Source organism: Paramormyrops kingsleyae, chromosome 20 (genome assembly GCF_048594095.1).
Source record: "Paramormyrops kingsleyae isolate MSU_618 chromosome 20, PKINGS_0.4, whole genome shotgun sequence".
NCBI classification, from domain to species: domain Eukaryota; kingdom Metazoa; phylum Chordata; class Actinopteri; order Osteoglossiformes; family Mormyridae; genus Paramormyrops; species Paramormyrops kingsleyae.
The window spans coordinates 23,810,818-23,833,839 of NC_132816.1; the positions used below are offsets into that span (position 1 = coordinate 23,810,818).

Below are 23,022 nucleotides of genomic sequence, written 5' to 3' on the forward strand. Positions count from 1 at the left end.
AGTTATGGTAGGATGTGATCATCTCCCCTCACCACTACTTCTCTCTGCAGGGAGCCTCTACTTCAGCCACAGAAACCTTTGGGCCTCGAGCCAAGAGGCCCCGGATCTCAGGGAAATCTCTGGATCTGCCAGGTTAGTGCCGGCTAATGAGTAGTCCTTGGTTTCTGGGCTGGTGGTAAAAATGATTTAATAAAAATGTCTGGTCTGTTCCCCCTCAGCTGCTCCAGCTGAGCAGTACCTCCAGGAGAAGCTGCCCGATGAGGTGGTCCTGAAGATCTTTTCCTACCTGTTGGAGCAGGACCTCTGTCAGGCAGCACGTGTGTGCAAGCGCTTCAGTGAGCTGGCCAATGACCCCATCCTCTGGTGAGCCAACCAGCCTCATGCTGCCCTCCACCCCAGTCGTGTGGATAATTTGCTACACTGAATCGTCTTTGTTTCTTCAGCTGTTGAGTTAATGTATACATGTAGTGAATTATTATATATACAGAGCTTTTTAAGTGACCTACAGTGGAGTTCACCTGTTCCATATGTTCTGTCTCCATTTGATAGGAAGAGGCTTTACATGGAAGTATTTGAGTACACACGCCCTATGATGCACCCTGAGCCTGGAAAGTTCTACCAGATTAATCCTGAGGAGTATGAGCAGTCAAACCCCTGGAAGGAGAGCTTTCAGCAGCTGGTGTGTCTCTCCTGTGTGTGTGCGCCTGTACCTTTTCCTGTGGAAGTTTTACCTGATAAGTTTGTCTGAGTACCATGGGTGTCGTCACATATAATTTGTCCGCCCAGGTGCTGCATTACCTTACACTATGAGAGTGTTGTTTCTTAACTTGTTTGTAGTGCAAGGGAGCTCATGTCAAGCCTGGCTTTGCTGAGCATTTCTACAGCAACCCTGCCAGGTACAAAGGACGGGAGAACATGTTGGTAAGACCACATCCCCATCCCAGTACTTTGCTTTCTGCTTTAGTATTATTTATTGAGCAATTCTCATGATTTTATTGAATTTTCCCATTTTATTGTAATGGTCTCTTCGACAAATCTTTTCTCAAAAGGCCTTATTTTGGTAGATCCTAAATTGGTCTTTCTGGCAACACATAACTGTTCATGCAAATTATAGTTAAACTGGTTATGGAAAGTAGTGCTACTCGTTGGTATATGAGAAAATAAGAACTTTCTAGATTTTTAAAGGCTCTTTTCCTCCCCGCACTCCATTATGCTGATGCTAATGTCCCTTCAGTACTACGACACCATCGAAGATGCTCTTGGTGGCGTACAGGAAGCTCATTTTGAAGGACTTATATTTGTCCACTCTGGGATTTACAATGACGAGTGGATCTACATCGAGTCACCCATTACCATGATTGGCGCTGGTATGTTAACTTGTGGAGTTTCTGCTGAATGGTTAAGGTTATGTGTTTGCTGGTATAGCTTGTTTTTCATGTGTGATTGAAATATGAATCTGTGTAAAGAACCATTTCAAAACTGGTCTTTGAGGGCTAGTGTGTGTTATAGTCACGTAAAATATCTTTCCCCTCACTCTTTGTGTGACCCAAAGAATTGCTGCCCTTTTTATTACAAACCCTTTAGCACCTGGGAAGGTAGCAGATAAGGTGATTATCGAGAACACCCGGGACTCCACATTCGTGTTCATGGAAGGATCTGAGGATGCCTATGTGGGCTACATGACCATCAGGGTGGGTGCTTGTTGTCCTGTTCAGACTCATTTCATCTTCCGTCTTCTCTTTAGTACCGATTTTATGTCCCTGTTTAGCACTTAGAACTTTAATTGTAGAAATAACTTAAATTGAAAATAAATAACAAAGGAAGCTTGTCAGTCAGTATTTGTGTTTTTCCTATAGTTCAACCCTGATGACAAGTCTGCCCAACACCACAATGCCCACCACTGCTTAGAGATCACTGTAAACTGCAGCCCGATTATAGATTACTGTGTCATACGGAGCACATGTACAGGTATGGCAGTCTGTCCACCCATCTAACAAATTTTTCTTTTTTAAAAACTTAATTACTGATTTCCCATAAGTGTAATAGTTCAGATGTTTCAGTTAATGTTCTCTGTTCTGTTTCAACAGTGGGTTCCGCAGTATGTGTAAGTGGTCAGGGTGCCTGTCCCACTATCAAGCACTGCAACATCAGCGACTGTGAGAACGTGGGACTTTACATCACAGACTATGCACAGGCATGACATACTTCGCCTTAAAGAGACACGGCGTGCACGTTGTGCTTGGTTTTCATATAGCACACGCTTCTACTCAAAGCCACTGCAGTTAAGGACCTTGCTTAAGGGCCCAATGCTGAAATCACTTTGACAACCTTTGGTTTTCAACCGGTGACCTTCCAATAAAGTCCAATTGACTGAGCCACACACTGCCCCAGGGAAGGGAACATGCACAGAAATTTGATTGTGCCAAATTACAACCTGTATAGTGAATCATAAGAACATAAGAACATAAGAACTATACAAACGAGAGGAGGCCATTCGGCCCATCGAGCTCGCTTGGGGAGAACTTAACTAATAGCTCAGAGTTGTTAAAATCTTATCTAGCCCTGATTTAAAGGAACCCAAGGATTCAGCTTGCACTACGTTATCAGGAAGACTATTCCATACTCTGACTACACGCTGTGTAAAGAAGTGCTTCCTTAAATCCAGTTTGAAATGTTCTCCCGCTAATTTCCACCTATGGCCACGAGTTCTTGTATTTGAACTAATGCTGAAGTAACTATTCGGTTGAACAGCATCCAAACCTGTTAGAATCTTATAGACCTGGATCATGTCCCCCCTCAGTCTCCTTTGCTTGAGGCTGAACAGATTTAGCTCAAATAACCTTTCCTCGTATGACATTCCTCTAAGACCAGGAATCATTCTTGTGGCCCTACGCTGCACCTTTTCTAAGGCCGCTATGTCCTTTTTAAGATATGGTGACCAAACCTGTACACAATATTCTAGGTGAGGTCTCACCAAGGAATTGTATAATCTTAGCATTACCTCCCTTGACTTAAACTCCACACACCTGGAGATGTACCCCAACATCCTATTGGCCTTTTTTATTGCTTCCCCACACTGGCGAGAATGAGACATGGAAGCATCAACATACACACCAAGGTCTTTCTCATAATCAGCTACCTTTATTTCAGTAGGTCCCATAAAATACCTGTACTTTATATTTCTGCTCCCTACATGGAGTACCTTACATTTGTCTATGTTAAATTTCATCTGCCAGGTGTCAGCCCAGTCACTAATTAAATTAAGATCCCGCTGTAGCTGCTGAGCCGCTAGTTCAGTATCTGCTACACCACCCACCTTGGTGTCATCTGCAAATTTCACCAGTTTACTGTATATATTGGTGTCTATATCATTTATGTAAATTAGGAACAAAAGTGGTCCTAAAATTGAACCCTGCGGTACCCCACTATGAACGCAGGCCCACTGTGACATCGAGCCTCTTATAACTACTCGCTGCTTCCTATCCGTTAACCAGTTATCAATCCAAGTCGCTACAGTTCCTAAAATACCTGTCGCTTTGAGTTTAAGTGAGAGCCTCTTGTGGGGAACAACATCAAAAGCCTTTTGGAAATCTAAATAGATGACATCATAGGCCTTCTTATCATCAACTTCCTGAGTAGCTTCCTCAAAAAACTCCAACAGATTTGTTAAACAGGATCTACCTCTCCTAAATCCATGCTGGCTATCCCTCAAAATGTTATTTGAGTCCAGGTAATCTACCATTTTCTCTTTGATTATAGCCTCCATAACTTTACCAGTTATACAAGTTAGACTGATTGGCCTATAGTTTGACAAATTACTTCTATCCCCTTTTTTGAAAATGGGCGTTATGTTGGCATGCTTCCAATCAGAAGGTACCACACCTTCAGATAAGGATTTTTGAAACAGTAATGTTAAGGGTCGGCAAATAATATCCCTCATCTCTTTTAACACTATAGGTAAGATGCCATCAGGGCCCTGTGATTTATTTATTTTGAGCTTAGCTAGGCTTTGCAAAACATCAGCTTCAGTTATATATATATTAGTTATAGACGATGTTGAATTAGTAATAAGAACTGGTAAGTTACTAGTGTCCTCGACAGTGAATACCCGTGCAAAACTATCATTGAACTCATTTACTATGTCAATGTCGTTTTCAATTATAAGACCCTTACTATCCTGCAGATTAGTAATTTCAGCTTTTAGAGCTCTTTTAGAGTTAAAATACTGGAAGAAACTTTTAACGTCATCCTTAGCCTCCAATGCGATCTTCCTTTCGACATTCCTTTTAGCTCGTCTAATGTCATTTTTTAATTCAGCCTGTAGATTTAGATACTCTTGCTTTATTATGTCATCATCAGTTATTTTCCATCTCTGGAACAAAGCCCTTTTCCTCCTTACTTTATACTTTATGTCCCTATTAAACCACCTAGGTTGCAATTTCCTAGATTTATTTTTGCTAGAAACAGGTATGAAGTCCTCTTGTACTTGCAATAACGTGCTTTTAAAAAATTCCCATGCCTCTTCAACAGTTTTGTTATTTAACTCCATCCAGTTCACGGTTTCTAGTTTTAATCTCATACAATTGAAGTTAGCCTTCCTAACATTATATATTTTTGATTTGGACTTTGCTCTTCGGGCACTAAACTTAACCTCAAATTTAACCATGTTATGATCGCTACTGTCAAGTGGTTCTAAAACATCTAATTTACCAATCCTGTCCTGGTTATTAGACAAAACAAGATCAAGAATGGCATCTCCCCTGGTAGGGGTGTTAACAAACTGAGTAAAAAAACAATCCTGTACTAATTCCACCATCTCAAGTTCATTTTCAGAAGAGCCAGCAACAATGTCCCACTGTATCCCCGGTAGATTAAAATCACCCATAACTACCACATCATTTTTATTGCTCATAATCCTAATATCACTGTATAACAATCTGCTTTCCTCAGCAGCTACATTGGGTGCTCTGTAACAAACACCGACAATTAGGCTATTTGAGTTTGTAGCATCTAATTTTACCCATATAGCTTCCGTACTTTTACTTATATCAGTAAGCTCCCTTGCCTGCAAGATTTCCTTTACATATACTGCAACACCACCTCCCTTCTTACCTATACGGTCTTTACGGAACAATGTGTAACCATCCATATTATATTCTTGTCCATCCTTATCACTCAACCACGTTTCAGTTATTGCTATAATATCATAAGAGTCCGATGAGATAAGAGCCTCTAAATCATGAATTTTATTCCTAATACTCCTGGCGTTTAAATACAGACAACAAAGGGTAGGCTTATTACAGTGCCTACTTATAATATGATTTTTTTGGGCTTTCCGTTTCCCCCCAGTTACATACTTAACTAACCTCCCTGCCCCCCCAGTCCCTAGTTTAAACATTCCTCAACTACTCTACAAATACGCCTTCCCAGTACACTGGTTCCCCTCCGGTTCAGATGCAACCCATCCGGCTTGAACAGGTCCCACCTGTTCCAGAAGGTCCTCCAGTGCCCCATAAACCTAAACCCCTCTTTCCTACACCATCCTTTTAGCCACGCATTTAATCTCCTTATCTCAGCTAACTTAGCCTCACTTGCGCGTGGCACGGGGAGTATTTCGGAAAATACCACCATGGACGTTCTGCTTCTAAGCTTATTGGCGACTTCTATAAATTTATCCTGCAGAACAGCCCTTCTACCCTTGCCTATGTCGTTGGTGCCAACATGCACCACGACAACTGGATCCACCCCAGCTGGGGCCAAAAGCTTGTCCACACGATCTGGAAGGTCTCCTACCTGGGCACCAGGCAGGCAAGACACCGTACGGGACCCTCTATCACGCGTGCACACATAACTGTCTACTCCCCTAATAATTGAATCCCCCACTACCACAACCTCCCTCTTTCTGGGGGGAGGGGGCTCCTCAGTGCCCAAGGGCCCACCTGCTTCCCCAGTCCCTTCCGGCTCTAAAGCTGGAAGCACCTGAAACTGCTCATAATCATTTCTAAACTCTCAAAACATGTGTCTGTGTACTTCATTTGGTTTCTAATGCATTGGGAGTAAGATTGATGTAGTCTTTGATTCTGTCATTTCTTGTCAGTGCTGAGAATGGCAGTGGACATAAGTGGCTTATTATACAAGAATCAATAATAAAGTAATAAAAGCTGTATAACATTTAGTTAATGAAGATGTTTTTATATTCTGGGTCTGAGTGGCTACTTGGGGTAGGTAATGATGTTCTGGTGATCGGACTGTTGGAGGAGGGAAAAGATGGGACAGATACTGGCAATTGTCAGACATTGGGTCTAAGTGATGGACCAATCAGAGTGGACGTGCCCAAGGACAAGGCAGAAAGTATAGGAGAACATGAGTATTGTGTTGTGGAAGTATAGCCAACCAAGTGTAATGCAGGAGTAACTTAACAATGGCAGCATAGTAAAGAGAAGGGAGGAAGAAGGTGTACCACAAAAATGTAACCAGAAATGAAACACCTGTGCTTCAGCTGTGCTGTGAGGTTGCATGTTTCTGTTCCTATTCAGTGCCCCCCCTCTGTTTCCAGGGTGTATATGAGGACAATGAGATCTCCAACAATGCTCTGGCAGGCATCTGGGTGAAAAACCACGGCAACCCCATCATCCGACGAAACCACATTCATCACGGAAGGGATGTCGGAGTGTTTACCTTCGACCACGGCATGGTAAATGCATGGCCCACTTCATTGGATTGTTTTCTGTCACATTGTGGTTACAAGATTTTTATGATTAGAGAGAGCTCTAATTCTTGAATTCTTGAGTCCACCAGGATTTTAATTGTGTATGCTAGCTGTAGGGTATGCTGGTATCTTCTACAGTTAACTTCTTAATAGCTTTTGAATAAGTACATTTTCTTGAGAGAGTTTGGTGACCCTCTCCTTGGATTGCCACCTTACCTCACTTGTGGTCATGAGCTATGGGTAATGACCGAAAGAATGAGATCGCGAATACAGGCGGCCGAAATGAGGTTTCTCTGCAGGGTGTCTGGGCTCTCCCTTAGGGATAGGGTGACAAGTTCGGATATCCGGGAGAGTCTCAGAGCAGAACCGCTGCTTCTCCATGTCGAAAGAAGCCAGTTGGGGTGGTTTGGACATCTGGTGCGGATGCCTCCTGGGCGGCTACCCGGAGAGGTTTTCCGTGCATGTCCTACAGGGAGGAGGCCCCAGGGCAGACCCAGGACACGCTGGAGGGATTCTATCTCTCGGCTGGTCTGGGAACGCCTCGGCACATCCCCCCCCCCCGAAGAGCTGGTAGAGGTAGCTGGAGAGAGGGAGGTCTGGGTATCTCTCCTGAAGCCTCTACCCCCATGACCCGAACCCCAGACAAACGGAAGTTAATGGATGGATGGAGTTTGGTGGCTAAGCAGGTGTCTCTGTTGCCCCAGCTTCAGAGTTGGGGGTTTGAATCTTACCCCCATTCTCGTTAGAGTTTGCATGTTATACACATTTTTTTTGTGGTGCTCCTGTTTCGTCCCCAATTCTTAGGGTACTTTTGTGGTTGCTAAACATCATGTTTTCAAAACCAGGGCTCTATCTAGTATATACTGTTAAGCTGCTCGATGTGGAAAAGAACATGAGCTATGCCTGTTTAGATAAATCTCTCTAAACCTAAAAGTCAGGTGTTATGGTTTTACCTGGTTCATCGGATTTTTACTTGACACTGGTGTACATTTTGGTGTGTGCTGTGTGCTCTGCAGGGCTACTTTGAGAGCTGCAACATCCACCGGAATCGTATTGCTGGGTTTGAGGTGAAGGCTTACGCAAACCCCACGGTGGTGCGCTGTGAGATCCACCACGGACAGACAGGGGGCATCTATGTGCATGAAAAGGGTCGTGGCCAGTTCATCGACAATAAGATCTATGCGAATAACTTTGCTGGGGTCTGGATCACATCTAACAGTGACCCTACCATCAGGTTAGCATCTTTACTTATTTGTCCGTTTTTTGGGATTCCTCTATCCAATCTTTTCTTCTTAATTTTATCACGTTTATGGTTCTGCTATCTTAACTGTTTTGAACTGATTTGGTTGTTTTGTCTGGACAACTCCAATGGAAGCCTGGTACCATAAACATAGGAAGGCATTCCGATAATTGATGAGTTTGGAGCAGATTCATATGTGTAATCATTTAGGCCTGCCCCCCATCGCAAGGAGCTTTTAAATATGATTTTTTTTTTTCCCGGCTAAGTTTGTGCAAGTTAGCTTTCTGACATACACTTTGGTATTTATGTGTGTTTATCATGCAGTTGTTCTCTGTCATGTGTATCCAGGGGAAATGCCATCTACAATGGTAACCAAGGTGGTGTTTACATATTTGGCGATGGGCGGGGCCTCATCGAAGGGAACGACATCCATGGCAACGCCTTGGCAGGGATCCAGATCCGGACCAACAGCTGCCCTATTGTCCGACAGAACAAAATCCACGATGGGCAGCATGGGGGCATCTATGTAGTACGGAAAGTTTCTCATTCCCTTGTGTATGCTTAGTCATACATGTGACTCTTAGAGCTGGTTTGTACCCCATGCTCGCAGCTGGGACTGTCACCATCATGAAATTTTAGTTGATGATTGTCATAAAAATAATTGCAATTAATGATTTGTTTTTTTCCCTGTTCATTTTATAACACTATCAGCCTAGAGTTAGCCTAATCATAGTTGAATATTACATATGCACCTTTATAAAGAACTAAATATTGAATATTTGGAACATATAAATAAAAAATGCATTTGCCTTTTAAGCTTTAAACAAAAATTGTAGAGGCATGATATGCTGCAACAAGACATTTCCACATTTATTGCTTTACAGGGAATGTGTACTTGCATACCAGTTATGTGCACCTGCTTATATAACTCCAAAGCAGTGGGATCAGAAATGAATAGAAAAATAAGACATTTCTCTTGTTCTTTGTCCTATTGCCATAATATACTGACTCTGCTGCAGCATAATAGTGGCAGCCGTCAAGGACATAAACAGTCATCCCACCATAATGAGACGCATAAACATGTACTCACAAGTACAGGTGCTATGCAGAACTTTTATTAAACAGACAGAGAAAATCTGAATATCTGCCTGATATTCTGGGCTGCTGGAGATCGCTCACAAGCAACTAGCTCGTAAAATGAACCTGAAGTGGTGAAAAGAAATACTAACAGGATCAGGCTGGGTCATGAAAATGTTTTGAAACTAAGGGGTACAAAGCGGCACCGCCGTAAAATTTGCTGAGAAGCCTTATGTTGCACATGCATACCTGCGATGTACAAATAGGGCAGGTGGTATGGATCGGTTCAGAATCGCAATGAGATGATGTCATTAAACAAAAGCTAGCCAAGCATTTCATGGTAGAAAATTATGTGAAAACAGTGATATGGGAATAGTGATGTTCCGTTTCATCCAGCTATTTTTATATGAGTGGAGACGGTTCTACTGATTATGCAAAATATAATCGTGGTCAGCTCAAATAATCTTGATTAGGTGTTATGTAATATGTAATAATTGTGACACTACTCCCAACTCTTATGCCTATGTGTGTTGTCACTACATCAGTGGTGCAGCTGCTCATACTTGAATGCATAGTTTATGGTTGTGGCATGAAATGTTTTACACTCACTGCTTCCACAGCAAGTTGCTGAATCCGTAATACTGCTGCAGCATTCTCTGTAGAAAGCAGAAGAAACTTAAACTGCCAGTACATTTTGAAGCTGCTGTACACAGACACACACAGTAGTGCTTGGAATATTTTTTTCTTTTGCCTCTGAAAATATTCCGTTTTTAATGTCTTCCGGCCCAAAAGAAAAGAGATCAATTGCTACTTTATTACTAACTGTACCATATATAAACACTTGATTCGGTTACATAAGTTGATCATACTGCCTCCAAGATTTTTGGTGGTACTGCATTTCATGTACGCATTTTAATTCCACACATAGCTGCACAAACGACATGGGGAATTAACACGTGGTGCCATGATGTGCAAGTGAACGCTTTAGTAGCTCTGAGTGAGAACACGCTCTGAATGAGTATGCAAATACAGAGATGTCAGGGAAGGACCTCTGTTTCTGTTTAACACAGTTAAACAGATTGTTAGAGTGAGATCCCTTCCAGTCAGTAGCTGAGATTCTGACTGTACCATGTGGTGTGGCTTCTACCTTGCAGCATGAAAAGGGGCAGGGTGTGATCGAGGAGAATGAAGTGTACAGTAACACTCTGGCGGGTGTGTGGGTGACCACCGGAAGCACACCGGTGCTGCGCCGGAACCGGATACACAGCGGAAAGCAGGTAATGGCTGAAAGCACTCATTCTGGCAGTTCAGCAGTTCAGTTGGATGTAACTGGCTGGCAGCTACTACTTTTATTAACCTCATGTTTATTATAATGTATTTATTTTATTTATTTGAAATAAATTATTATAACATTAATTCTGTCCTAGCTCTCCATTGGCAGGAGAGCATCTTATTGTATATTTTATCTTTTGCAGGTTGGAGTATATTTTTATGACAATGGACACGGTGTTCTAGAAGACAATGACATCTACAATCACATGTACTCTGGTGTTCAGATCAGGTCAGCTTCCTATGGCACTGGAGGTTTTTATATAATTTGTGTGTGTTTCATAAAAATCTTTTTAGACAGTTTACATCTTATGCATCACTGTGTCAGTAGGAAAGAGTATATTTTAGATTAAAAAAATACGAAGGTCTTTGTAGACAGGCCAGTCCACAATCAAACAAATAAAACAAGCTAATGATTAATGACATAATGTGCAGTTTGAACTAAACTAGTTGGGTTGCCCCATGGCAGAAGTTTTCTAACCTTCAGATTTTACGCCATGGCAAGAGTAAAAGTAGGTGAGGGAAGGCCATGCTATAAAGGAGAGGTAGCAGTTTACCCTTCGGGTCTTATACCTTGGCAAGAGTAAACAGCAACAACACACAAGGTGGACATCCTGAATCAACAGAAATCTCACACTAGACAAGTTGTTATGCATAAGCACAAACAGTCATGGCTGTTAGCAGAAAGGCAACGGCCAGCTGCAGAAGCCGAGTGCAGCAGACCAAACGTACATGAAGCTTACTGCCCTTTGACATTAGAAGGTGTGAAGCACTGCTCTCAGCTCAGATCTGGGCCTCGCTTATGAGTTGTGGCCGAAAGGCCATGTCTCCCAGGTGGGAAAAGCTGAGTGACTCTCCTATTCACAAAAGCACAAGGACTGGGGTGTAGAAAATGGCAACAGGCGCTCTGAATTGATTTCAGAATTTGAGTTTGGTTGTTACAGTGCCTGCCACAGGGCGGAGGAGGGCTGCATGGATGCGTCTGCCAGCAGCAGTGAAGCACGGTGATGGTGGTTTCATGTGTATTTGTTCCTGAATCTTTGCAAATGGATTTGGTGGTTTGGTCAAAATGAATGGTCCCTTCACTACTGAGAAGTACAGTGGTACCTCAGAACTCAAACTTAATTCGTTCAGGACTCCGGATCGAATCCTAAAAAGTTTGAGTTCTGATCGAATTTTCCCCATAAGAAAAAAAATGGAAAACCAATTAATTGGTTCCCGGCCCCAAAAAATTACACCTAAATATGTTTTTGTTTAGCATTTAAACACAAAATGAACCGGATAAAACAAGAAGTATATACTGTACTAAACACATCTAAGCACATTTATCAAAACAGTAATTTGTAAAGAAAATAAATGTATCCAAACAATGTGTAAAGTTAAAAATAGACCAATGTGTCCTGCCCCGATCGTCCGCTCCTTCGTACGCCCCCTCATTAACCCCGTGTGGAATCCCCTTGTGATCAGCTGTTTATGGCTGTTGTCATTAGTCCTCTGTATTTAGTCCGCGTTTCAGTTTGTTTCCCTAGTCCGGTCATTGTATTGTCCATCTGCATTTTGCCTGCCTTACCTGTAATTAAACTCCGTATTCCCCGACACCCTGACGTCTGCACCTTTGTCTCCGTTCCGTCCCCGCTTGGCATGACAATATTATAATTAAATGTATTAATGGTTTATTATTAATATTAAAATAATAATAAATCTTTATTTTAAAATGTGTTTTATTATATAATAATTATTACTGTGTCACGTCTGGGCAAGAAAGGAGACGGAGATCCAGAAGTGCAGGGACGGTAAGACTTTAACAAGGGAGATGGCAGACAAGCACCGATAGAGTAAAGCCTTGTCCAGAGACGGAGCACTGGCAACCCAACCCGGGCGCAGGCAGTGAGAGCAGCAGGCGTGGGTAAGCATCTCCGTATAACAAGCCGAGGCGGAGGTACCGAGGGGGCGTGAGGTCGTGATCCGAATGCAGAGGTTGTAGCCAGGGGAGTCCATCCAACACGGCGAGACAAGAACGAGAAACACGGGGAAGAGGGAACAGAAGACGCCGGGCTCAGCTGGACAGTCAGGTTAATCACGGGAGCGGGTCTGAGGAAGGAAGGGAAGAAGGTCAGGATCACACGGTGCAGACAGGTAAGGCAGGGGTGATCGGGCAGACTGAAGACAAGAAAAGTGCTTGGTAAGGCGTCGATACATCGGTTCAATACTTTGCGAGGATGTTTTGGGGTGGTTTGACTTATGTAAGCGGTTACTCGTCTGTCGCCAAGTTGCACCTGTCCGGTCCCGCCCCTGTGGGCGTGACATACTGTTACTGTCATTGTCTAAATGTATTTTTGCTGTCTAAATATATGTATTCAGCTAGTGTAAACATGCATGGCACTATCACAGTGATTGCGAGGCTGAGACTGAAGCGTCACCCTTTGTTTCCGCTGAGAGACGTGCCGCGTGACTCCTTTCCCCCGCGCGGTGTTCACGGTTGGACTTCTGAGATTCAGATAGAGTTCTAGGTAATTTTTTTCCGAACTGGTTGGTTCGACTTTTAAGAAGTTTGACTTCTAATGAGTTTGAGAACTGAGGTACCACTGTATAGGCATTTTCTCATCCATTATGCAGTACTGTCGGGAAGGAGTCTTTCTGATCCCAGATTCATTCTGAAACATGACACTGAGCCCTAATGCATGGCCAAAGTTACAATAAACTGTCAACAAAAATAAAAATGAATACTGCATCTATCCATCCATCCATCCATCCATTCATCCATCCATCTGCTGTTTAGGATTACATGCAGCGGCTGAAGCAAGTGTCCCTAAGAGAATTGATGCTGTTTTAGAGGCAAAGGGCGGTCACAACAAATATTGATTTTTTTTTTTTTATTTCCTAGGGCATTTATTTATTAAACTATTCTATTTTAAAAACATCTTTGTTTCACAGCCTGAGACTGCAGTATTTGTAGCACTGTCCAAAAATCACAAAGGAACCACTGCTGCCCATTTTTCTCCTGCAGAACTGGTAGCAACCCCAAGATTCGGCGGAATAAGATCTGGGGAGGCCAGAATGGTGGCATTCTGGTATACAACTCTGGTAAGGAGCTGGAATTCAGGCTCTTGACAGTACCATTACAAAGTCTTCTGGCTCAGTGTCCATTGGGTCACTGTGATACATTCTGGAAATGTTATAAACTGCTTACTATTAATTTGTAGTTGTTTACAAACTTTCAATGCAAAAGTTGCAGTTCGGAGACCTCAGCATAATTTCTCATTTGCTTCAGGAAAATGGCTAGCTATATGGTTGGCTTCAGTTTTCCCTCTGTCACTGCCTATTCTGTCCTCAGGGTTGGGTTTCATTGAGGACAATGAGATCTTTGACAATGCAATGGCTGGTGTGTGGATAAAGACAGACAGCAACCCTACGCTTCGCAGGAACAAGATCCATGATGGTAGAGACGGTGGAATATGCATATTCAATGGTGGTCGAGGTATACATAATGTTGTTTACGTCCATAATAAAAGGCCAGTTTTATGACATTATGGGAGATTGGCATTTCTCTGAGGCATTACTTTAGTATGTTTCTGGAAACATAAAGTCACAGTGTCCCTGCCTGTGATAGACATTGTAAAGGCATGAATGGTCTGGGGTTTTCCCCAACCTACAGCCTTTCAGATGACTGCCACACCTTACCTGTGTAGGTTTGCTCGAGGAGAACGACATCTTCCGCAATGCCCAAGCTGGTGTCCTCATCAGCACCAACAGTCATCCTGTGCTCAGGAAAAACAGGATATTTGATGGCTTTGCTGCAGGTGGGGGTCGACCTTGTGATGTCATTGTACGTGCCTGTTTAGTCTAGCTGTGCTCCTCTCCAACCTTTCATTAGTAGAGTTTTTTTTTGTTGTACAGTGGCTTGCAAAAGTATTCAGCCCTCTTGAAAGTCATCATAATTTTCTGCCTGACAAAAGATTTGTACACATATTATCCATTCAGTATTTTTAGTGTGAACTCATATGTTGTAACAATAAATGTCAAAATAAACCATTTTTGTATATATTTAACTGAAGAAGAAAAACTCACAATTTAATGTTTGCATAAATATTTAAGTCTCTACACATTAATATTTGTTGAGGACCCTTTCGTGGCAATAACGGCCTTAATTTTTTTTTGAAGTACATACTGGTTTTGCGCATCATCAGGAGCGATTCTCCTCCATTCTTCTTGGCAGAATGAATAGAGATGCTCTAGGTTGGGGGGACAGCACCTCTGGACAGCAGCTTTCAAACAGTGCCGCAGATTCTCAGTAGGGTTAAGATCAGGGCTTTGACTCCATTCCAGAATATCCACCTTCCTCTTTTTTGAGCCATGTCGCTTTGGCCTTATGCTTAGAGTCAATTTCATGTTGATAAATGAATCTTCTCCTGAGCCATAGGTTCATTGCAGACTGGAACAAGTTCTCCGGCAATATTGTGTGGTATCTGTGCCCATTCATTGTCCCTTCAACTATGACAAGACAAGATTCCCAGTCCCAGCACATAAGCATCATCCCCATAGCATGAGGCTGTCCCCACCATATTTCACCATAAGTATGGTGTTTCTTCAGGTGTGGTCAGTGATAGTTTTACACCACACATACCTCTTTGAAGTCTGTCAAAAAGTTCTGTTTTGGTCTCATTTGACCTTAAAACCTTCTCTCACGTCTTAACTGGGTATTTCTCATGCCTTGTAGCAAATGCCATATGTGTTATGTGGATCTTCATAAGGAATGGCTTCTTGCTACCCTCCTGTAGAATCCTGTTTTATGAAGAGCTCTTGAAATTGTGAACCCATGCACCTTCACTCCAGTTTCAGCCAAAGAGCATTACAGACTTCTGAGAGTGGTGGGTGTATTTAGTTTAGCAATTTCTCTCACCAGTTGACATCTTGCTCTTATGCTTAGTTTTGAGGGGCAGCCTGTTCTAGTAATGGTCTGGGTGCTGTGATGAACCTTCTACTTTATGATGATGAATCTAACAATGCTTAACGGGGCATTCAGTCTCTTCAGTATTTTTATGTAGCCATTTCCTGCCTTCTGCATTTCAGTGACTTCAGTCACATCAGGAGAATGTTCATTTGTCTTAATTTTTGCAGTGATTGACCAAGAAAGACAGTGGCCCTTCCAAAGCGTATTTTTTGTATTTGGTGGAAACATCAAGACTAAGTAGTACCTAATTATGTTTAATTTTGGTCTAATAACTGTCATCTTTGTGATTTAATTTGTCATTTGTGTAAACCTGCAACTTCCAAAGCATAGGGGTTGAATACTTAGGCAAACAGCATGTATAATGTTTTTCTTTTTATCTTTTTAATGTTAGTACACAATTGACCTATTTGGGCCTTTAAAAATACTGTATACTGGAGCAAAAGAGTTCTCAACATAAGTTGTTTGAGAAAATTGTGTATATAAATATATATTTTATACTCCAGACAATCCTCGTGACTTTCAAGGTGAACTGAACACTTAAGCAAGCCGCTGTATAAGATTTTAGACTTTGTTGTTTCTGTATTGTAGGGATTGAGATCACAAATCATGCCACTGCAACTCTGGAAGGCAATCAAATTTTCAACAACCGCTTTGGAGGCTTGTTCCTCGCCTCTGGTGTCAATGTGACAATGAAAGGTAACTGAATACTCTGCTCTGTTCCTCTTCGTTCTCCGTTCTGTGCCCATAAGTTTATGGTTCTTGAAAGACCAGACCTGATTGTAATTATAATAATACATTTTATATATAGGTGCCTTTCAAGACACTCAAGGACCCTTAATAAACACATTAATGAACAGTCGCAATATATAATAAATAAAAATATTAGTTGCAATAAAACCAATGTTAATACAACATTGAATGAATATACAGAACAGGGGTGTGTTTTTGGCATTATGAAGATATGAAGATGATCAGAGAGATACGAAGGTGCCAGATTATGGATTGTCTTGAAAGTGAGAAGCAAAATCTTAAAATCAATGTGATATTTAATAGGGAGCCAATGAAGATACTAAAGGACAGGAGTGATATGTTCTATAGAAGGGGTTCTGGTAATGATACGAGCAGTAGCAGCATTCTGAACCAGTTGGAGTTTGTGGATAAGTTAGTGAGGAAGACCAGAGAGGATAGAATTACAATAATCAATATGAGATGTAACTAGAGCAGGTACAAGAATAGCAGTGTTGTCAGCTTTAAGAGATGAGTGTAAATGGCTGATATTATGTAAATAGAATTATGCAGACTGAGTGATGTCAAGAACATGTGCTGGTATTATGTTAAACTGCATCTGGCCTTGTACTTGCAGGGAAAAAAATTTGGGGGGTTGGTGGCGGGATTGGCACTCCAGCCACCGCAAAACAACTCGCAACTGCTCGATATAAACAGGCACAATACCCATATGCTCTCTGCAGGAGTAGCTCTGGTGCAGCTGCCCACAGGAAGGCTGCATGAATCATGAAGGGGATTGGGGAAAGCTTTCGGGAGCCTCATACCCAGATGAGTTTAAACCATGAGAGAGCGACAAGTGTCAGGCCTCTTGGGGTTCAGGGCTGGTGTGGTTCTGAGGCGTTGCCTGCTGCATGGCGGTACTTGGGTCCCAGTTTGAGGCAACCCATCCAGGTAGGCACGTGGAATGTCTTGTGTCTCCCAAGATGACAATCTTCCTATGCTGTCAGGGGAGCTTCGTAAACTCCACATTTCGATGGGAGCACGCTCTGAGGTACACACACCAGGGAGTGGCCAGATCTCTGTAGGTGGGTATACCTACTTTTGGTCAGGTCGGTCTGATGGCTGCCATACTCAGGAAGTAGCTATTTCTGTAGCAGATCAGCTCCTCCCGATGATGTCTGATGACACTCCTTTCAACAAGCGTATTATGAGACTCCGGCTATGGCACTCCTTGGGTGCCTTGTCTGTTGTTTCACTATATGCTCTGATCGTGGTGAGTGATGTCTCGTTGAAGGAGACATTTTACTTGCAACTTCGCTTAGTGGTTGAAGGGTGCCTATGAGGTGACACTCCTCTGGTCATGGGACTTCTTCAGTGCAACCACTGGCACTGAAAGGGCTGGCTATGAGGATTGTGTCAGTCCCCATGGGTCTGGAGACCGCGCTGAGAGTGGCTCCATGTTCCTTGACTTTGCAAAAGGTTAGGGGCTGCAGGTCGCTGGATCCTGGTTTCAAAGCCTTGAGCCGCATCATTGGACTTGGTACTCCAATACTGGTGGTGCAGCGAAGGAGATCGATCACAACCTAGTTGGCAGGTGTTGGAGGCTCCTTCAGAACTGCAGGGTCTACAGAAATGCCCAGTTTGTGAATTCTGACCGCAGACTCTGTTGCTACTCTGAAGATTCAGCTTAAATCCACTAGACTACCACCTACAAGCAGAATGAGGCTGGACAGATGGAGCTGTTTCTGAGGCTGAACTTGGCCACGCTCAAAGATCAAGCTGTTTCTGATGAGTTTGCATACAGTTTGTGTGAATAACTTGCATATGGGTGCGATTGCTGACTCCAGTGTGATATAGGAGATTTTCTGTGATAAGAACCTGAAGGGTTACCAAGGGCTGTGTTGGTGATGCCAGTGTCCCCAGAAGGAGGTGTTTCATCTCGCAGGGCACCCTGGATATTATAGAGAGGAGTCACAGTGCACGGCTTGATGTCAACTCGACATTCATGTCTCTGGTGACTGTTCCTATGAAGTTGGATTGAGAGACCATGGAGGGTCATGAGGTCACTGGAAAGGGGTGTGTGGCACTCCCGATATCTTTGCAAGAAGACAAAGGTCCAAGTCCTGGTGCTCCCTGTCATGCTATATGGCTGTGAGACATGGACACTATCCAGTGAACTGAGAGGAAGATTGGACTCCTTCGGTACTATCCTCAGAGAATCCTCCGGTACCGCTGGTTTGACTTTTGTGTCAAACAAGCAGTTGCTAGAGGAGTCCAGAATGAGGCACATTACCTGCATTGTGAAGGAGCTTCAGGTACGGTACTATGGCTATGTGGAGGGTTTCCCTGAGGGTTATCCGGCTTATAGGATCCTCATTGCTGGGGACCCAAGCAGCTTTACTGGGCTAAGGGGATACCCACATAACACCTAGCTGCGGCAAATGGACGGCCATTTCCAGAGGGTGGGACTGGACCATGTGTCTGCCTGGGGTTCGCCGGCCGGGATACTGAGGAGTTTTGCCGTGTGGTGGGTGCGGCAACACCCTGCATCAGCGCATGCTCCAACCTGACCTGACCTGTCAAGAATGATACCTAAACTCAACCTGGGAGGAAGGAGAGATTAGAGAATTGTTAGTATTCAAAGAAATATTGTCCCATTTGGTTAACCCTCTGGAGTCAACGGCATCGTCGGCGATGCTGAGTATCTTTCTTGTGTATTTCAGTTCATAACTCACTGAAATCTTATTATATAAACATGAAAAAAACATTGAATAAATCTGTAATTGGTCTTCTTTTCAAAACGTCCATTGTGGGAAGTATTAAAGTTTTTAAAATTAGGTTGAATGAAATGTGTGACTATGCCCCAGTCAGTGAAAGTGTGTTCCCTACTCCTATACTCCAGAGGGTTAAAACAGTTTTAGTTTCTACCAGAAGAACCTCCGTTTTATCACAACTTGAGAAAGTTAGCAGACAATCATGATTTAACTTCCTGTAAGCAGTCAGAAAGAGAAGGTGGAAGAGTGGGATTAGTCTTGGTAGACAGATAGAGCTGGGTAGCATAACAGTGGAAATGAATATCAAATTTCCTAAAAATATAACTATGAGGCAGAAGGTAAACAAAAGAGAGAGGTCTAAGACTGAGCCCTGAGGAACACCACTATGAACTGGGCAGACTTTACAAACTGAGCATGGTCCGAGACATAAGATTTAAACCAGGCATATAGAGTACCAATGATACAAATAGATTCCAATCTCTCTAGGGGAATGGCATGAGAGATCAAAGGCTGAGCTTAGGTCAAGGGGCACAAGTATGGTTATCAGCCCAGAGTCAGCTGCCATCAGCAGGTCATTGGAGATTTTAACCAGGGCTGTCTCCGAACATTTTCTGCATGGTTTTAGTTCATTTCACAGTACAAACAGATGATTGTCAATGAGGTGCAGGTTCACTCCCAAGGCAAGATTTTTAGAGAGGAAAGGTAAATTTGAGATTGGATGATAATTAGGGCAGCGTGTGGCTCAGTGGGCTAAGCCTGTGTGCTTGTAATCACAAGGTCACCGGTTCAAACCCAGCCTCAGCATGTCTGCAGGTCCTTGAGCAAGGCCCTTAACCCCCAGCTCCCTGGGTGCCCCAACAGGTGGCTGCCCTTCGCAGACAGCTTATTCTACAAAGAGCAAGTTGATGGAGGCATAAAAAGAATTTCCCCATGAGGGACAATAAAGGTTAAATTATTATTATTAATTCATGTTGTAAGGGTCCAGGTTTCTTAAGAGTCAGAGACCAGAAATAAGGAAGGAACATGTATGATGTTAGTTACCAGAGATGAAAGAGAGGGCAAATGAGATTTAACCACCTAAGTAGGAAATGGGTCCATCTGACAGAGGGCATTGATTTTCTAAAAATACCAGATATTTCCTCCACAGTTAGGAGTTTAAATCTAGAAAGAAAAGAAGAGGGGGACTATAAGATGTTCCATGTACAGACTTTCATACAGAGATCAGCTGCTGGTGGATATTTCCAACCTTAGTATTAGTTTTGAGTTTCTAGATGTTTTGACTCTGTGCATTTTCCTCCACAGATAACAAGATAATGAACAACCAAGATGCCATTGAAAAAGCTGTCTCTAGGGGTCAGTGCCTGTATAAGATTTCCAGTTACACCAGCTACCCGATGCACGATTTTTATAGGTAAATGCCCCCTACCCCCAATAGCATACATTTTTATCTGATGAGCATATCAACCAATCAAAACCTGCATTGCATCTCCTGTAGGTGTCACACATGCAACACGACAGACCGCAATGCCATCTGCCTGAACTGCATCAAGAAGTGCCATCAGGGACATGATGTCGAGTTCATTCGGCATGACAGGTTAGTGCAGCTGCACTAAATATAATTATACAAACAGACTCATACCTTGATGGAATCTGTGTAAAAATAGTACATGACTGTTAATTACACAAGGAAACAAGTATTTAGGCAATATCACGATAGAATATTCAAATTGATGATATAAATGTTCATAATTGCGATATGACATTTTGTCAATTTGTATTGCCCATGCCTAGTTGTTCTTTGTAATAAACAGTCAATAGGTTACCTTTGAACTGTACAAGAATTTAACTGCATTCTGAGTTTTAATAGATCCATTAATGGATTTTAATTTATACTTTCTCTTCACTATAGGTTTTTCTGTGACTGTGGAGCAGGGACATTGTCAAACCCATGCACACTTGCTGGAGAGCCGACACATGACACGGACACTCTGTATGACTCTGCCCCTCCTATAGAGTCCAATACATTGCAGCACAACTGAGCCTGACCTCAGCTGTTACCTTTAAAGGGCCATGGACTACACGCACCAAATGGATGCTTTGATCAGTCTGGACCCAAAAAGACTCCATGTTTAATGTATGATGATGGAGAAAGATATGCACACTAGAAATAAAATCTTTAAAAACATACTAAAAAAAACTGAAAACAAAAGCTGATCCAGCTTCTAATGGAGAAGTTTATATATTTAAAGAAAACCTTTAAAAGGCTTTCCTGTGTCTGTGGATGTAAAACTTTTTTTTTTTTTCTGTTAATGCAAATGTTTTGAAGAAAAGAAGAAATGAACGTCGAAGAGAAGCAATATGTTGACTCAGGATTATGGAGAGGAAGGGGGCATGGCTTCAGCTGTACTGCCTCTCTGTGCAACATCTGAGATGCTGCTGTAGGAGGAGCTTAGCTGCAGTCTGGTACCCAGAAATACAAGGAGCCATAGTCCCTCTCACTGAAGAGGGATGTCATCCTGTTCGGGAGGCTGGGCTATGCCCATTCGGCCGCCTTGGCAACTGTTTCTAGACAGCAGTGGTGCTGGTAAATGTTTGGTAAAGGAACAAAAGGTGATCTAGCACTTCAGCTTTTTTTTAAATGCCATTCTGATTGACACATGATTTTAATGCTTTCCCACATAGTTTTGTATTTTCAAGCAGAAATCTTACTGTACTTGAATGTCTTATTATTATTATTATTATTATTATTATTATTATTTTGGTAACACTCCCTTTGCTTAATGTATACCTTGTCAAGCCCCAGTATATAAGTTCTTTCTGTGAAAGAGAAATATCAATGAATTACACGGATTTGATTTAGGAACGCTAAATTTGCTCCAGCAATGTTAATGTATTAAAAGTAATATGTTTTTTTTTTCTTTAATTGCAAAAGCAAAAGGAATGTTTTGAGTAGTGTGCATTCTTGAGCGGTGTTACCTTTTGCTAAGGTATAAACAATTTTGTTGATACACTTACATGTGGTCAAGGCTGTTTGAAATGACTGTTGGGGTAACCCTGTTAAGTCTCCCATTGGTGCTGAGGCACACTAGGGACTTATTAGGGCTTGTAATGCACAAAAAGTCACGTCAGGTGTTTAAAACATTTCACATGGGTAATGGTGGGTGAAGTGTGCTAAATGTTAATCTCTGTGGATATCTGGCTATTTCTGGAAGTTTTAGTTGAAATTATCTAAAGGAATAAATGTCTCAAAACATTTATTTTAACCCCTGGAGCTCAAGCAAGGCACAGCAGATGAGTAATTGCTGGCAAAGCATCACGATAGAGTGTTCATAGTGATGTCTCGTGTGAGTGGCACTCGCGTGTGACTGTGGCTTTTCCCCCTTTTTCCTTAATAAGAAAAGAGACATTGCTGTCTTAATGCTGATGTGCTTATCTATACAGCACTGAACTGTCTCATGGCTTATTTTTTTTAATTTTTTTTTGAGGGATTTTATTTCAACTTTTCATTGTGTATTGGTGACTGTGGGTTCTCATACAGCTTGGATTGTATGCATGTACCATACCATCTCGACTTAATATATTGTGAAGTATTCAACAACCATTATGTAGATGCTAGTATGAATTAAAAGGGTATAATTTCCTACAAAAAAAAGGAAACTTGTCATTTTTATTAAAATTTAGATCATGAATAGGAATGAATATGTGGGTAGTGAGGTTGACTTCCATTAGTGTAACTAATTTATCCATGGTATCATGAGTATAATGCAAAATTGGAGAAACAAGCACCCAAATCACGAAATTGCTCTAGTAAATGTGTTTTGCTTCTCAGGGATACAAAATAACTGTCAACGTCAAAATGTTAATTTTTCAGCGACCCAAGTGCCCCCATATGCAAAATTAGCAAAACAGGCACCCAAATCGCAAAATTGCGTTGTTAAATGCACGTTTTGCATTGTGGGGATGCAAAATGTTGAAAAGCTCCATACTTACAGTAGATCAAAATTTCCACTTCCTGGTAGACCAGGCATCCTAATACACAAATGGACAAAAAAGGGCATTTTGGATCACGGTGATGCAAAATGTTGAAAAGTTTCATACTTAGCAATGTATCAAAAAATTAAAATCCTGGCAGCCCAAGCACCAGGTCAGGTCAGGTCAGGTTGGGGAGCATGCCCTGAGGCAGCGCATTGCTGCACCCACAACACAGTGACACAAA

General features: G+C 42.2%; 1 protein-coding gene across 2 annotated transcripts in view; it reads left to right on the forward strand.

Moving 5' to 3' along the window:
• Nucleotides 1–22,452, forward strand: part of LOC111858151 (F-box only protein 11-like) — a 34,158-nt gene extending 11,706 nt beyond the window's left edge. Inside the window, exons 3-22 of one of the 2 annotated variants that reach the window (XM_023839628.2) lie at nucleotides 51–132; nucleotides 219–363; nucleotides 550–679; nucleotides 838–921; nucleotides 1,235–1,367; nucleotides 1,585–1,691; nucleotides 1,857–1,968; nucleotides 2,088–2,194; nucleotides 6,557–6,694; nucleotides 7,726–7,943; nucleotides 8,298–8,478; nucleotides 10,181–10,303; nucleotides 10,502–10,587; nucleotides 13,363–13,439; nucleotides 13,690–13,833; nucleotides 14,045–14,155; nucleotides 15,895–16,002; nucleotides 20,109–20,217; nucleotides 20,302–20,400; nucleotides 20,716–22,452. In XM_023839628.2, coding sequence (XP_023695396.1) covers nucleotides 51–132; nucleotides 219–363; nucleotides 550–679; nucleotides 838–921; nucleotides 1,235–1,367; nucleotides 1,585–1,691; nucleotides 1,857–1,968; nucleotides 2,088–2,194; nucleotides 6,557–6,694; nucleotides 7,726–7,943; nucleotides 8,298–8,478; nucleotides 10,181–10,303; nucleotides 10,502–10,587; nucleotides 13,363–13,439; nucleotides 13,690–13,833; nucleotides 14,045–14,155; nucleotides 15,895–16,002; nucleotides 20,109–20,217; nucleotides 20,302–20,400; nucleotides 20,716–20,845 — 2,424 coding nt within the window. In that variant the 3' untranslated portion in view covers nucleotides 20,846–22,452. Of the gene's footprint in view, nucleotides 1–50; nucleotides 133–218; nucleotides 364–549; nucleotides 680–837; nucleotides 922–1,234; nucleotides 1,368–1,584; nucleotides 1,692–1,856; nucleotides 1,969–2,087; nucleotides 2,195–6,556; nucleotides 6,695–7,725; nucleotides 7,944–8,297; nucleotides 8,479–10,180; nucleotides 10,304–10,501; nucleotides 10,588–13,362; nucleotides 13,440–13,689; nucleotides 13,834–14,044; nucleotides 14,156–15,894; nucleotides 16,003–16,775; nucleotides 19,765–20,108; nucleotides 20,218–20,301; nucleotides 20,401–20,715 lie in introns of those variants that run through there. The other variant, XM_023839629.2, reaches the window with a different exon arrangement.
• The last annotated feature ends 570 nt before the right edge of the window (nucleotides 22,453–23,022 follow it).